Here is a 17,311-nt window from a genome sequence, read left to right on the forward strand (position 1 = left end):
GAATATTTAGCCTGTAAAATTTGGCTGTAAAGATTTATCCCAAACTTTCATACATTGAGGGTTTATACGGGCTTCAGATTTAAAGCTTAGCCATCTGGCTTAATTCTTTTAATTCTTCATTAAGCATGATTTTTTAGGAAATTTTTGTTTAATATTGAATATTAAGGGCAAATGATTCATTACATTTTGAAAAATCAATAAAATTGCTCGTTATTATGATTTTTGAGTCTTTAGGGAACTGGGCTAAACATCCAGTCTGAAACCTGCATTAGGGTCATCGGTTAAAGGTCCTTTTCAGAAATTTCATTTCATAATCTCGACCTAAATCTGTTAGGGGCTTAAGCGTGGCAGCGAGTAACAATAAAAATTAAACTGAGAAACATAATCAATGATAAGTCTAACATCTAACCTTGGAAAGTCCAACAGAGTCTGATTCGGTGTATTTTGTGCTTCTATGGACGATAGGGACAAAAATAGCCCAAAAATTTAAGTAATTTTTCTGACAATACCAATTAATAATATTTTTCGCTTTAATGAAAAATATTACGTATCAGTATTGTAGTTTTCATTGCCAAAAGGGGGTTTGCTTAAAAAAAATTGGAAGTATAAAAAATAAATAAAATCAATTAGGCATTTGTGAATTTAAAAATTCGCCATTTTTGAGCTTAAATGTTTACTACATAACAAATAGCTAGAGACTTGCAAAAAATATTCTAGATTCCTTCAATCTTCTACTTTACAATTATGTACAGACATAAGAAAAAATTAACTTTAGGCAGTCAGGAAAAATTATTTTCTTAGTGGGACACCGGTGTTCCAATTGTCTTTAAAGGGTTAAAGTGAATAAAATTCGATTTAGAACTGAAGTTGGGAAATATTATGCAGTAATTTTGTATCGCATTCCAAAAAGAAATGCAAATTTTGTATTTAAACCAAAATATCCAGAATTGGATGAACATGTTAAAATAGGTTAACTATGATTAAGTATTAATAGGGCAGTATTAACTCTTTCGTCTCTTTTGGGACTGTAGTACCCAAAGAAGCATATGCATATTCTATGAAAAACAATGTTTTTTAAATATTCAGAACAGATAAAAATCCGATTCTTGTGGATGATTACATACTATAAGGATGTCCAAATGTGAAATATTTTTTGTAGGACCTCAATTAATTCTTGAGCTTAGATATTTTTGATTAAAAAATTGTGAAATTGGCTTGCAGCATATGCTGCGGTCCGGAAAGAGTTAAAATTGTTTTTTTTTCGCCTGTGGCGCCCCTATCGTTGATCCAAATAAAATTCAAATGTCCTGGAAAGTTGTACTTTTTTGTGATAGTTTTATTTACGCCCTCACTTGTAAAATTCTGTCAAATAGGACCGGAGATATGACGTTTCGACTTTTATGAATTTATCACGGATAACTTACGTCATTTTTTGTAAACTTCATAGCCTACTAGACTACAACATTCTAAAACTTGATTAACTTGCACAGTGACGTTTTTAAGAAAAAATGAGTTTACATTTTTATGCTATCGCAGCGCCATAAGTAGTGAAGTTTTGTACTATCATCTGAAAGTGCTTATCGAAACCAACCTTCACAGAAAAATTTAGTTCAAAAAGCTAATTAGAATAGAACCGGACATGAAATTCGATTTAGAACTGAAGTTGGGGGATATTACAGGGAATCCAGGCTTAAGTGAAAACGGATTGAAAGAATTTGAAATGATTTGCCTAGCATTTCGAGCTCATTTATAAAATAATTTTTTAAAATACCCCTACATGTATGCAATAATTTTTCACGTGATAAATTTGAAATGCATTTCTTATGGCTCCGGCACAGCTTTTAGATCAGGAGAATTTCATGAAATCAAAATTCGCATTCCTGTCTGACATTTTGCGTATGTCTATCTCATTCTTTCGCTCCAAATTCGATTGAGCTAAATTGAATTTGTTGTAATGTCTAATAGTACGAAAGAATAAGATAGTGATATGCAAATCGTGTGAGAAAGAATAGATTCGAATTTCGACATCAGGAAATTTCCCTGGTCTAAAAGGTGTGCCAACGCCATTATGAACCGTATATATTGGGATAACGATTTATTCTTCAGTATCGATCATCCCAGGATTTTCCTTACTACGTACTGTTTTTTTTTTTCATGAACGTTTTTTCATTTATTGTAAAAAACGTTTTCAGAAATGTGCACTTCTGTGAGGGTCACTAAAAGCCGTAAAGAATATCTCTTAACGTTTGGTCTATGAGGCAAAACAAATAAATACAGGGAGTTCCGCTTTGAGTGCTAACAAAGTGAAAAACTTTCTTATGAATTGCCTACTATTGGGAGCTAATTTATAAAATAATTTTTGAAATTTCCCTGAATGTAATGGGATTTTTTGTGGTGTATTCACGGACTATTTTCGGTTCCGAAATGTCACTCAAAACGAAACTCCCTTTATCAGAACTTGATTATTTTTATATCGTCTGATTTGTTTAATTATTAATTTAGTTTGTTTTGTTTATTTGATATTTATTTTTTTAATATTTAGTGAAATTTGACCTCCCAAGTGTCTCATTTTCAGAAGGGGGCGTGACTTAAATTTATATTAAGGCGGAGCTTAAATAGTGCCTTGTAAAAAAATGAATAGAAGCAAAAAATTGTGGATTTTGTGAGATTTCCTAGATTTAAAATTTGTTTATGGTGTGTTAAGGATGAAATTGGACTGAAGGAGTGGTCACTGTCGCTAAGATCGGCTCATAAGTTGTCACAGGAGTTACTTGGGTCAATGGCTAAGAAAGCGGGTAAGATTTATGGGACGGAACGTGATATAAGTGCAGCATCGGCAACAAATAAAGCAGCAATTATTTCTGGTACAGTATCAGGAAATGCATTTGCCAAAAGCACAAATGGATCCAACTAGCGGTTACTTTTACGATCTCGTTCTTGTTTCATAGAAACGAGTCGTTTAAAGGATGCCTCAGCTAAATTAAAGTGTAAAGATACATGAATTGTACAATTCAGTTAAATCATCACACAGAAAAAAAAAACCTTTTTTATAAATGAAAAAAAAACTTATCCCGCAAACCCTCATCACTCTATCTTACACTCTCTTTTATATATATTTCTTTTCTAATGTTTTTCTACTTCCCATTTGGGCATAAAAGAATCATGTGTAAAGGTAAGAATATATTCGTAAAATATATTTATTTCACGCATCATAAATAGAGAGAAAAAAAGAGAAATATAAAGTCATACGTCTAACAAGAAATATAACTGATATTTGACATTAACATAAAGTATTTAAATTGTTGGTAAAAAGGTGCAATATCCATAAATTTAATTTAAAAAGAATATTTTTTTAAATTTAGTATTTATGGATAATGCAACTTAATATGTTACAGAATGCTTAGCATTAGTGAAGTAAAAGAAAAAATAAAATAAATAAATAAAGAAAAAAAACCATTACAGAAATAAGAATATTGAACCTCAATGCAGATTTTTATACTTGTATATTTATCCTGGGTTTTATGTTACAATAACATTTTAAATTAAACTTAACAAATTTTTCTATTGAACCGATAAGTATACTCAAAACAAAAAAGGATCTTTTCCTAAAAAAAAATTAAAAATATATACAATTGTGGCAATTTTGCGTAAACAATGCAATCTGGTAGGTTTTTTGATATAAAATAAAATAATGGCTACGCACAATTACTTTTGTTATGTAAACATGTTTTTGAAAATTCGTGTGAGTGAGCGAGACAGCTATAAGTAGATTTCACTCTTTTGTTTTGTAATTATGTTTTTGACATTTCAGCGAGAGTGAATGAAATCTAGATCTAGTTGTCTCGCTCACTCTCATAGGCAGTTTTGAAAATATGTTTACAAAACAAAGATATTGTCCGTTGAGTATTATTCACAATGGCGCATGCATATATACTTTTGTTTTGTAAATAATATTGAGCAATCTTCAGTATGAAATGACCAGCGCACAATAACTTTTGTTTGTAAACATGTTTTCAAAATTTCCGATGAGAATGAGCGAGATGACTAGATCTAGATCTCACTCACTCTCATTGAAATGTCAAAACATGTTTACTAAACAAAAGTTATTGTTAGTTGGGCAAAAGAATGAGATGATTTGAACTACATCTCACTCATTCTCGCTGAAATGTCAAATAAATGTTAATTAATCAAAAGTTTTGTGCGTTCGCTATTTCCAAAGGATACCAAATTATTTTTCACTTCTTTGACAATTATCTCAGAAGAATTCAAGATTAGCAGGCCGTAAAATAGTAAAGTTCAATGCACAATAATATTAATTTTGTAAACATGTTTTCAAAACTGGCCATAGGAGTGAGCGAGATGACTAGATTTAGATCTTAGTCACTGTCATTGTAACGTCAAAAACATGTATACAATACAAAAATTATTGTGCGTTTCATATGTCCAACACACAATAACTTTTTGTAAACATATTTTTGACATTTCAGTGAGAGTGAATAAAATGTAGATCTGGTCATCTCGCTCACTCTCTTACGTAACCGTGAAAACAAGTTTACATAACAAAAGTCATTGTGTGCTGGGCAATAATGGCCAGCGCACAATAACTTTGATTGTAACATGTTTTCAAAATTTCTCATGAGAATGAGCGAGATGACTAGATCTAGATCTCACTCACTCTCATTGAAATGTCAAAAACATGTTTTCTAAACAAAAATTATTGTGCGTTGGGCATAAGAGCTGAATAAACATGCACTTAATTACAAAAACAAACATCACAGGTCTCCAATTTCTTTTTCTTCGTTTATTAAATGATATTATTGACTTTTTCGAGTCGGAAAATTTGCCTTCTGAAGGTTGGAGACCATGGAAAATAGTGATAAAAAGATTTCAGGCTACATCACTTTGCGCATTTTTTGGCGAGGTTTGATCTTTAAGTAAGCCCCGCCCACAAATTCATTAGGACACGCCCCTTTTCGAAAAGCGTAATGTTGGTTCATTTCATGCTGGAGATACATCACAAAATCAGCTACGCCTTTAAATTTTATTTATTGTCAAAAAGAATAAAGAACAAAAATAATAATCGCTAGCGGGAAGAAGAGAGGAGCCGTTGCTACCCTTATGCTATATTAAAAAAACTTTAAAAAACATTAAAAATTGTCGAAGAACTTCAAGAAGAAGGCAATTTCATCGAAGAAAAGCGCTTTTTGTGACTTGAAAGATCATTTTTGAAAACTTCAAAATGGATTTTTGGGAAGACTTTGTGGAAGCTTCTGATCAAACTTCCAGAGAGCTATAATTTTGTCTTAGAGCCTCTACACATTGGGCGCAATTTTCGTCAAAAATTCCCTTTTTGAAGAAAATCACTTGCAGTGTTGTAGGTGGATCAGTTTTCCATTTCGGATAAAATTGCATATAATGGTCTTTCCAAAGCTTTATTATAGAAGTATTTGTCTAAAAATTATCCAGTTTTTTGGAACTTAAGATAAAATGACCGAGATCTATAAGATGGTATGGTCGCCATCTTGATTTGACGTTTCTGACCATTTTGAATAACTGTCAAAACAAAAATCTCATCCGATTGAGCTGAAATTTTAGTATGTTCTAGCTGATGTCAAGTCCTTTTCAGAACATATATAAAATCCGACCTAGGTCAACTGATTGTCTGAATACAAAGGTTCCAAGTTCAAAATTTTGACACTTTCATGAATACAGAACTACGGGGAGCTTCTTTTATCGAAACCATCACAAAAAAGTCAGGGCTATCGTTAGGCGATGAGATCTAACATACAAACAAAAAGAAAAGTAATGTTTTTGTTTATAACAGCATTTTATTTGAGGATCTAAAAACTGTTTTTGCAAAGATGAAAAAATAAATAAATGCACTTTTCATTTAATTTTTTTTAAATTATGTAAGACTAAATAAATATATAAAATAAAAGCGTCAACCATTTTCAATGGTTACTGAGTCATTTCGTTTAGGTTTTAAAATTCAGGATTATAAAATAAAGATCGCCAAAATATGAATATTTCAAAATTTTAAAATTTGAGCCCCTGTATCTAGGTAAGTGCTTGACATAGACTGGAACATAGATACGTTCTGAAAAGGTCTTGACATCAGCTGCAATATACTAAAATTTCAACCCAATCGGACCAGTTGTAGGTTTTGACAGTTATTCAAAATGGCGGACAGAAACGTCAAATCAAGATGGTGACCACGTTATCTTGTAGATCTTGTACATCTTACCCTTAGATGTGAAGATCTTCATTGTCGTTTGTTATCAGAAATTGTTGAATTTTTAGTATTTGTTAAAAAGTGCAAAGTAACCCGTACCTTATCCCAAGTGCAAGCCTTTTTTCTTGATTATTTTTAACATAGTAAAAATTTAAAAATTAATGCTAATGGCAGAAAATCCATTCATTAACAACTGAATACAAATAATTTTACATATTCACCCCCCTCCTTTCACTTTAACTATCCACTTTTAGAGGGTAAAGTTGAAAACAGCAAAAAACGTGCAGTCACCCGCAACGACGGTACCACTTTCATGCCGAAACTCGTTCTCGTACCAGCCTCTATTATTTTTGGGCGGTTCACTTTTTTGCTAATATGCACCTTTGGCATTACTATTCATTCATTCACTGGACGAATTCAAACCCGATATGGCATGAGAAATCTTTTTCTGCTGCTGCTAAGCTTTGAACTCGAAAGCTCACAGTAATAGAGACACTACTCTATCCACTGATCCACTACTGAGGCTCTTTGAGGGGCTTGTTTTTATGGATCCACCATCCTCAAACTATCAAACCACTTTGATTTTCTAAAATAAAAGCGAAGTTTGTAAAGTTTTTAAATTGTTCCTGTATTTGTAACGTGAGAAACGCTATAGTACTCAACGTGAGCAAAGGAAAAGTTTAGACCACGCACATTTCATTCTCAATATGGTGTATTTTTTTTTGATCATCGTTAGTTTCTATCCACAAACTTTTGATATTGCCGATAGTATTGTAAATATATTAGTTATTCGTTGGAAAAGTTCGAAAGGGGCGTGCCTATGTTTGTAGGCGTGGCTTGCTGAAGAAATTGAGCAATTTTGTCATAGCGGTCGCTACATTGGATTCTTCTGTTGATTTTGAGTTTTTGCAGAGTATTTCAGTTTTAAATGAATTTTGAAGTGAAACTTTGTCTATTCTTTAAGAGGTAACTTGTGCCAAAGTTATTTTATTTGCATTCCATTTGTTAAGCCGAACACATCTTGCGTTCCTCTTGTTTAAGGTAATATTGATACAAATATGATTTCATCATTTAAAATTGACAATCTATTCATCAAATTTCTGCGCATTATTTGTAATCCCACGTAAATCATTATTAGGAAATGTCTTAGTACATGTTTCAATTAAAATAGAAGAGAATAAATAAAAGATTTTTAATGAAAAAGAAAGATGAACAAAATAAGCGAAAATAATAAAGGAGTTAATAGATAAAAGAAAGATATATGCAAAATGCAAAAACTTCCAATAAAAGAAAGAGTAAGTTATTAATGAAATTATATTGTAATGAGAGGAAAATTTCTTTAAGTGCAGTGAAAATTACACAAGAATATAGATATTGTGTCAATTTTTTTTCAATAAGATTTAGGCGGAAATTGTTAAGAAAAAAATTACTTAGGACATATTACATGAACATGAAGAAAAAGGTAAAGAAGAAAATAGAAATTGTATATCTAAATTCTCTGTAAATTAATGTCACTACAATAACATTTTAAGGAATAAGGAAATATGTGAAGATTAGAATGCGATGAACTTAAGAACCCATTGTTAGAAAGAAACCATATTAAATGTTAAGAGAACTGATATATGTTTTAAAACATTTTTGATGAGAATGTTCTTTTTTTAAAGTAGTAATATCTCCCATTAAAAAAAATCATTATATCTTGAAAAGAAAATGAAGAAAATAAAATTGTAGAAAAAAAAAACTATAGAACATTTATCTATCATAACTTAGGAATATAGAATAACTTAAAAAATCTTTAGTTCTAGGAGATAAACATGAAAGAAAAAAATGTTTTGTAATTTGTAAAGAAAAAAATCTTCTATGATTCTAGGAAAAAAAATGAAGAATGTGAAGAAAAATTAAAGAAAAACAAACAAAAAAAAAGAAAAATAACATGAAGTAGTAAAAAACACACTCATTGCGAAGAAAAACGTAAAAAAAACTTTATATAAAGCCATAGAATTTCTATTTATTTTTAGTCTTTACATAAATTATTCTTACCCTTGTTATATTTAAAAAAAAAATCTGTTTTCTCTTTTTTCTTGATATGGTACCAAATATTTTTTGCATCGATGTTAAAATTATTTATTGTAATATTTGTATTTTTGCTGAAAGAAATTATTTTGATATAAAATCAAATCAAAAAAACCCGATGTGCGGAAAAATGTGCAAAATAAAATTTATGAAAAAAAATTACATTTCAATGTGAGTTCCTTTATGATTATGAATTAAAAACAAGAAAAAATGCTTGACCAAAAATATATGTAACTTTGTGTAATGATTTTTATTGAATTCAAAGTGAACATGAGAATGAAAGTGGAAAACGCGGAAAATTATAAACATGTAAAAAAACATAATAAAATTAATGTACACTGATATGTCGTTTCTGCGCTGTGTGTGTTTTACATTATGTTGTTATTTTCTAGTCTACTACTACTTAGTCCTTGCAATGCGAATCAGATAAAGGGATGGTTCATCTGTGACAATAATATGAATTCCTCAGGTTAATTACAATTTTTTAGGGATCCATGTTGAATTTCTTGAGCTCTCATCAGAAGGATCTTAGCTGAAAAATCGTGTTTTTGAGAACAGTAAATTTTTCTGTTCCCACAAAAAGTAAATTTGACTGTTCTTGCGTGCAATAAATTTTAATATTCCACAGAAAAGTGAATTTCACGGTTTCTCAAAAAAGTTAGTTTCACTGTTCCCATGAACAATAAATTCCTGAGAACAGTAAATTTCGCTTTATTTGAGATCTGTAAATTCACTGTTTCTACAAACAGTAAATTCTTACTATTCCCCAGAAAAGTAAATATTACTGTCCCCTCGAATAATAAATTGAACAGTTCCAATGAAAAGTGGATTTCACTGTTCCTAAGAACTATAAGTTTTATTACTGTTTTAATGCTTCTGAGAACTATAAATTTTACTGTTCTACAGAAAAGCAAATTTTACTATTCCCTAGAAAAATTTTTGTTCCTACGAAAAGAATTGTTCGTATCTGTTCCTGCGAATATAACATTTCACTGTTCCTGTAACCTATAAAATTTACTGTTCCTGAGAACAATAAATTCACTATTCATGCCAACAATAAATTTTACTGTTCCTAAATATAATAAATTTTACTGATTCTGACAGTAACAAATTTATTATTCCTATAAAAAGTAAATTTTACTATTCCCGCGAACAATAATTTGTGCTGTTCTTGCGATCAATAAATTTTACCGTTCCATAGAACAAATTAATTTACTATTCCTGCAGGCAGTAATTTTGATGTCCATGAAAACAAATTTTACTGTTCCTGCAAAAAATAATTTTTTACTGCTCCCGCGAAGAGTAGATTCTGTTCACCAGAAAAGTAAATTTTACTGTTCCTGCGAACAATATAATTTATTATTTCTGTGAACAATAAATTTACTATTCCTGCCAATAATAAATCTTACTATTCCCGCGAAGAATAATTTTTACTGTTTCTGCGATCAGTAAATATTACTGTTCTTGAGAATAAATTTATACTACTTCTGCAAGCAAAAAACACTGTTCCTAAAAACAACAAATTTTGCTGTTTCTGACAACAATAAATTTACTATTCCTGCAAAGAGTAAATTTTACTGTTCCTGCGAAGAATAATTTTTACTTTTCCTGCGATCAATAAATTTTACTGTTCCTGGGAACAACAAATCTACTATTCCTGCAAACAGTAAATTTTACTGTTCCTGCGAACAATAAATTTTCACTGTTTCCGCGAAGAATAGATTATTCTGTTCATCAGAAAAGTAAATTTTACCGATTCGGCGAATAAAATTATTTATTGTTCCTGAGAACAATAAAATTAATATTCCAGCCAATAATAAATTTTACTGTTCCCGCTAACAATAATTGTTACTGTTCCTACGATCATCAGTAAATTTTCCTGTTCCTGAGAATAAATTTACTACTGCAAGCGAAACAAATTTTACTGTCCCTAAAAACAACAAATTTTGCTGTTTCTGCCAACAATAAATTTACTATTCCTGCAAAGAGTAAATTTTACTGTTCCCGCGAACAATAATTTTTACTTTTCCTGCGATCAATAAATTTTACTGTTCCTAGGACCAATAAATTTACTATTCGTACAAACAGTTAATTTTACTGTTCCTGCGAGAAACAAATTTTTACTGTTCCCGCGATCAATACATTTTACTGTTTCTGAGAACAATAAATTTACTATTCCTGCGAACAGTTAATTTTACTGTTCCTGCGAACAACAAATTTTTATACTGTTCCTGCGAAAAGCAGATTATCCTGTTCAACAGAAAAGTAAATTTTACTGCTCCTGCAGCCAATAAATTCTACTGTTCCTAAGAACAATAAATTTACTATTCCTCAAGCTGTAAATTGTACTGTTAATAAAAACAACAAATTTCACTGTTTCTGACAATAATAAATTTACTATTTCTGCATACAGTAAATTTTTACTGTTCTTGCGAACAATATTTTTTCGCTGTTACAGCGAAAACACACAGAAAAATGGAAAATTCTTAAACAGAAACACCCAGGAATTTAATTTCACGTCCAATTTAAGTTCCCGGAGTCTTATATATTCTGAAATTTCGAGTCAAAATTGTTCTGTGTGTAGATTATCTTGTTTACCAGAAAAGTAAATCTTACTGTTCCTGGAAAGGAATTTACTATTCCTTCGAAAATTAGATGTTACTGTTTCTGTGAACAGTAAATTTTGTTGTTCTTCAGAAAAGAAAATGTTAGTATGCCCACGAACAATAAATTTGACTATTCTCTCAATTAGATTTTACTATTCCTGGAAACAAATTTAACATTTCTGTGAACAGTATATTCTACTGTTCCCAGAAATGTAGATTTTACTGTTCGTGAGAACTATAAGTTTTGATATTCTCGATATTCCCTAGAAAATAAATTTTACTATTCTTCAAAAGTGTAAATTTTACTTTATCACGGATAAGTAAATTTTCTGTTCCAAGTAAGTTTATGTGTTTCTGCGAAAAGTAAATTCTATTTTCCCTACATAAAATATTTATCATTTTCATGAAAAGCAGATTTTTCTATTCTTGTGAACAGTAAATTTTTCTGTTCTCTCTTATAGTAAATTCTTTAAATTTTTATGCTAATAAAAGTTTTATTTATGCAATAGTTTTATTTGAACTTATCAAACAAATACTTTGAATAAAGTAGAAACTAAAATGTTTATATAATGCCCAACGCACAATAACCTTTGTTTTGTAAACATGTTTTTGACATTTCAATGGCAGTGAGTGAGATCTAAATCTAGTCATCTCTTTCACTCTCACATATAATTTTGAAAACATGTTTACAAACAAAAGTTATTGTGCGTTGGGCATAATGCAAAAATATTTGTTTACAACATTTACAACAATTTAAACATTTTCACTTTTGCTCTTTTATTTACGAAATTATGAAAAAGCTATCTTACATTGATTTTATACAAAAATTTTAAATTAATTTCATAAAAATATTTTTGTTTGATACTGTGGAAAATTTAGTGTAATCGTAATCATTGAAATTGTAGAGTAGACAATTCAAGCCTGTTGATTGCAATTTTCTACCCCTAAAAAGTTCGTTATTTCGAATATTTTCTGTACTAAAAATTTTGAGCGATGAATTTTGAGCGCAATCAATGTCACTGCAGTCGAGTTTTTTTGTCTACGCAGAATATTTTTCTTGAATCGAAATCTGTTTTTCTTGGCAATTTTTACCCTTTATTTTGCACCAATTAACTGTGAAAAGTGCTAAAAAGATGACGGAGGATCGTGATGACTTACCCAAAGAGTTTGATTTGACTGTAATTGGAACGGGTGAGTAAGAAATGCTGCTAAATCCAAAAGGTGAATGGGGTGCAATGTCTTTTGTTCTTGCAGGACTGACAGAGTCAATTGTGGCAGCTGCAGCCAGTCGAGTTGGTAAATCTGTGCTCCATCTCGATGTCAATGAGTACTATGGCAGCTACTGGGCCTCCTTCAATTTCAAAAACCTCCAGACACTCAAGGAAGAATGTGGGGAACAGAAGGAGATGCTGGAGACAAATGGCATTCAGCTCTGGAGGCATAGCAATCAAGTGCAGAATGTCCAGATCAATTGGCATGTTCCAGAGTCTTCTGAGACGGAAGGCGATGGAGAGGAGTGGACTCAGGCCAGAATAGTAAAAGACTATCACAAATTCAACATCGATCTAGCTCCCAAACTACTTTATTCGCGAGGTTCCATGGTTGAATTGCTGATCTCGTCCAACATCTGCCGCTACGCAGAATTCCGATCCGTGGACAGAATTGCTACACTCTATGAGGGTGATATCAAAACGGTACCTTGCTCCAGATCCGATGTCTTCAACACCAAGGAGGTAAGCCTGAAAAATCCATCTATTCCATTTATTCTTGTTTTTCACGTAAAAATTCTGGTCCCAAATATTTTTAGAGTTTTCTAATAATTTATATTGACTTTTATATTACCTTTTATCTAAAATATTATTATTCTTTTAGTAACATTTTTTCCTATCACGAAAAATCCTTAAATTCCTTAAGATTCGTTCCAAATTCTTAATAAAATATCCCTTCAAAAAATGTTTCGTATCGAGGAAAGTTTCCTTATTGGGGCATGGAATGTCCATGCCGTATTCGTCTTGAATCCGTGGTAATTTCAGCGTGGAAAAGCTAAGTAAAAAAGTAAAAAAGACCTCTTATTCAGATTTAAACATGAATAAAATTGGTTATTGATCTAGCACTTTCTCGATATCAAATATCACGTTCCTGTAAATAAAAAGAGAAGGCAAAGCGTTCCAGCTTGCCGGAGTCTAGGATGATTAACTAACGGATAGAGCATTTTAATTCACAAATGGTATATTTTTCTTAAATTCTTTATAATTTTTAAACTTTAGATCCCACAAAAATAAATAAAACACGAAATGGTAGCCACATATACAGAGAATATATTTTTATTGAATTTAAAATTTTACTGGTTTTACAGATAGAAAATTTGTCAGAAAACTTCAAAAAATTGCGTATTTTACGTCTTTTTCAAATGTGTTTTAGGAACTGTTATCCTCGTGCAATCATTATAAATTTTGAGCCAATAACATAACATTAGATACTCTTTCATTTGGTAAAAGTTTTAAAATGCTTGCATTTGGTTTTATTCCAAAACTAAAAAAAAAACAATTAAGAAAAAATATACCACATTTTTGTATGGAAAATGTATGAGAATGCTCTGCCCTGTGCCGGAGTATTCGATCGACTCGATCTCACGAGGAAGAGCTATTCGAATCCGTGTATTAACTTTTCGCATTTGGATGCATACCGCTTTACTACCGATTAATTTGATTGATAAATTAAAAAAAAATCATTCCTAAATGAGAAATTGTTTAAGAAAAGTACGTTTTAGAGTATTTTAGCATGAGTAGCAAGTATACGGACAAATAAAAAAGTAAATCCTAGAAAGGTAAATCATTTATAGATATACTACCACTATGGTAGTAGTATGAAGATACTACTGATTTACTACCGATTAAGTCCGATGTAGTCTGGTTGGACATTTTAAGATCTTTCAAAGCAAATCGGTTGAAAAATAGGCCCTCCAATGTGGCTTAACTTTGATCTTCGAGAATTCGATATCGAAATGGTTTTCGAATATAGGGTAGACTCAGTACTTTTTTGCCAGTAAACACTTTTTCGCTACCTACAAATAAAATCACTATTTAAGGGAGTTATGAGCTCATGGGACTACGAAATGAGTATTATTTCATGATCTCTAGTCTAACGCATCAAGAAAGCATATCAGGCTCTTTACCCACTAGATAATTTGCAAGTTATTAAAAAAAATTCTCGACAAGGTGAACAATCATAAAAAAAATATGGAGTTCTTAAGAAACTTGTCAACTCGAAGAGAAACTGTCTTGCATTATTTTATGTTTTTTTTTTGCTGTACAGCATTTGATATTTTTTCACTGAAACTCAATCTCTTATTAACTAAAATTTGTTGTAATATCATTTTTAATAATAATGTTTCATTTTTTCCAAGCACTTTACAAGTGGCGCACCTCGCGGATTATAGTCGAAACAGGCGTGATTTTCGATCGATTTTTTTGTTCCAAATAAAAAATGTGCAAAAAATCATTTGAAATACTCTAATAATTGTGTAGTATCGGTGTTATATAAAAATGACCAGTTAGAGGCCCAAATAAGCTTATGGTAGCTGAGATTCTTTACAGGTGACCTAGAAATGCGTGCAACTCGGGGTGCTTGCAACTCGGAATGCGTGAAAATTCGATTGTGAGTTGAATTTTGGGGGTAAAGAATCGCGTCGAGTAAACTGTTCTCGGTAGACATGGCGATTAATCGATCTCGAATATTTCGAAAACTAGACAATTCTTTTTCTTTAAATTTTAGTATGTTGTAGCTGAGGTCGAGACCTTTCCAACGGTCTGTCGCACTCCTCCCTCGATGTTCCCTGACCCGAGCTATAACCAAAAGTGTCTTGACCGGACTGCATTTTTAGTGTTTCTGAAGTGATTTCGATGAAATTTTAGTATATATTGTATATGAGATCGAGATCTTTCTAATGATGGGTCCCATCCGTCCTTACTCAAACCCACTGTACCCCAACCCTTACCATATCCATATGGACCGGACTCCATCTCTAATGTTTATTAACCGATTTCAATGAACTTTTTTTCTTTAGTTGGTCTTCCACACTCAGACTATTTAAAATAGAAAATAACCAGTGATAAGCCTAGATAAGCTTATGGTAGCTGAGATTCTTTACAGTCGACCTCGAAATGCGTACAACTCGGGGTGCTCGCAACACGGAATGCGTGAAAATTCGATTGTGAGTTGAATTTTGGAGGTAAAGAATCGCGTCGAGCCAATTTTATCCATTTCGGGGGCCGAGAACCATTTGCTCGACGGGATTCTTTACCCCCAAAATTCAACTCACAATCAAATTTTCACGTATTCCGAGTTGCAAGCACCCCGAGTTGTACGCATATCGAGGTCGACTGTAAAGAATCTCAGCTACCATAAGCTTATCTGGGCTTATCACTGGTTCTACTTGGATTACTGATTGACCAATTCCCAGTGACCGGTGACAAATTTTCACAGCAACTAAGCTTAAAGCTTCAAAAATTTTCTTCCCCTTTACTAAACGTGCTTTTTATTTTATTGGCTATTCCTTTTTTGGGGTTTTTTGCTAAAAGCCAAATTTGGCTTACAATTTGCATTCTGTGCTGTAGGTAACGATGGTGGAGAAGCGAATTCTGATGAAGATGCTCGAAACGTGCATGCAATGCGAAGAGGGTAATGAAGAGTTTGAGTACAACCGCGAGAATACGTTTTTGCAGTATCTGGAAGCTAAGCGACTGCCACCCAAGCTCATACATTACCTTCTCGATGCCATAAGCATGTCCAATGTGCATACATCTTTCGAGGAGGGCATTCAGAGGGTGCGGCGCTTCATTGAGAGCCTGGGCAGGTACGGTAACACTCCCTTCTTGTTCCCCATGTACGGTTGTGGTGAACTGCCACAGTGCTTTTGTCGACTGTGTGCGGTCTTTGGGGGAATTTATTGCCTGAGACGACCGATTGAGCGGATTGAGTTGCGTCGGCCAGAGGAGGGAGATGGAAAGAGATTGAGTATGGTGATTGGAGAACAGACGATTCAGACGCAGGATATTGTTTTTGGGTCGGGAACAATTTCAATCACGGGTGATTATCAGAATCGGAGTTGCCTGGCGGGTTTGCCAGAGATGATAATGCCGCGCAAATGTGGAAATATGTCCAGGGGAATCTTCCTTGTGGATTCACCGTTAGGCGGGGCGGCTGAGAATCAGGGTGGAGGAGGAGTAGCTCTGCTAAAACTACCTCCAGCTCCTGGGGTGACTACAGACAAGCAGGGTGCCTTTGTTATTCAACTGTCACATCACAGTGGCACCTGCCCGCCTGGACTCCATCTAATTCACATAACATGCGATGCCGATATCGATCCGCGATTGGATTTGCAGCCCTATGTCGATCAGATCCTGTCTGTCAGTGATGAAGGCTCTCAAACTCCTGAAAATTCCCAAGATCAGGTGGATGGTGAGGAGATGGAAGATGTAGGGAAGAGGAAACCCAGAATACTCTATTCCCTCTACTTCACCATTCCGCAGTGCTTCAAATGTGATAACTACGATAAGTTGCCGGAGGGAGTACATTTAGCTTGTGGTCCATACCTTGAGCTCGACTATGATACATCCATCAATCAAGGAAGGGAACTCTTTCTCAAGATCTATCCCAATGAGGAGTTCCTGCCACGTTGCCCTGAACCAGAGGAGATTATTCTGTAATATTCCCATTTCTGAGAACAATGTAAGTTCTTTTTATTGTTAATAAAAGACATCATTCATGGAAGAACTCTTCTAATTTCGAAATTTGAAATGGATTGTGATTTCTAGTTGACCAACAATGTGTTACGTTTTTATGGTTCCAGCGGTTTCAGCACATTTTTTAAATCTGGAAAATTTCGTGGAATCAAAAATTTTTAAAAATATGTATTTCTGCTCTTGATACGTTTTCTCCTGAAGAATAACATTTTTGGTGTTTTATTTTAGTTTGTGCTAGGTTTCTGGGGACCTTTTCTGCACTGTTCGTCTAGGCTTGTTTAATAGCTTCACTGCTGTTGGCTGGATTGAATTTTAAAATAAACTTTGCTGTAAGTTTTATCTTCATAGGATTTTTTAAACTTTGATTTTCCTTTTATACTAACTCATTTAACTTAACATAATATCACAGACGAGGAAAACTGTAAGTATACATTGGAAGTATACGATCATCTGATCCCTTTCAATTGCTAACTTGGCGCTTCTCATAGAGTTCAGTATTTTTTCGGCAAATTGGATGGGTACTTCTCAGTCTGAAAACATATCTCGCAACAGCGTATTGCTTATCCCCGCAGGGGTGTTTGATGGCGGCATGTTTGGGAAATTCTCACGGCTGGAAAATCCGTTGAGGCTTGTCCATTCTTGAACCAAGCATTTGT

General features: G+C 32.8%; 2 protein-coding genes across 2 annotated transcripts in view; both read left to right on the top strand.

Moving 5' to 3' along the window:
• The window catches only part of LOC129802966 (G protein-coupled receptor kinase 1), a 34,023-nt gene extending 25,376 nt beyond the window's left edge, over positions 1–8,647 (top strand). The window contains exon 8 of the mRNA XM_055849226.1: positions 2,705–8,647. Coding sequence (XP_055705201.1) covers positions 2,705–2,914 — 210 coding nt within the window. The 3' untranslated portion in view covers positions 2,915–8,647. The remainder of the gene's footprint in view (positions 1–2,704) is intronic.
• Positions 8,648–11,913: 3,266 nt separating this feature from the next.
• Positions 11,914–16,683, top strand: LOC129802967 (rab proteins geranylgeranyltransferase component A). The gene is made up of 3 exons (XM_055849227.1): positions 11,914–12,102; positions 12,166–12,644; positions 15,528–16,683. The coding sequence occupies exons 1-3, from the start codon at positions 12,045–12,047 to the stop codon at positions 16,617–16,619; spliced, it is 1,629 nt and encodes a 542-aa protein (XP_055705202.1). The 5' UTR covers positions 11,914–12,044; the 3' UTR covers positions 16,620–16,683.
• The last annotated feature ends 628 nt before the right edge of the window (positions 16,684–17,311 follow it).

This window comes from Phlebotomus papatasi, chromosome 2 (genome assembly GCF_024763615.1).
Source record: "Phlebotomus papatasi isolate M1 chromosome 2, Ppap_2.1, whole genome shotgun sequence".
NCBI lineage: Eukaryota > Metazoa > Arthropoda > Insecta > Diptera > Psychodidae > Phlebotomus > Phlebotomus papatasi.

What these genes read in the sequence shown, in the direction of transcription:
- LOC129802967 (XM_055849227.1), top strand. Translation starts at nt 12,045, where the DNA reads ATGACGGAGGATCGTGATGACTTACCCAAAGAGTTTGATTTGACTGTA. An exon ending in TTTGACTGTAATTGGAACGG is followed by an intron (nt 12,103 to 12,165) that starts GTGAGTAAGAAA and finishes TTGTTCTTGCAG; the next exon opens with GACTGACAGAGTCAATTGTG. An exon ending in ATGTCTTCAACACCAAGGAG is followed by an intron (nt 12,645 to 15,527) that starts GTAAGCCTGAAA and finishes TCTGTGCTGTAG; the next exon opens with GTAACGATGGTGGAGAAGCG.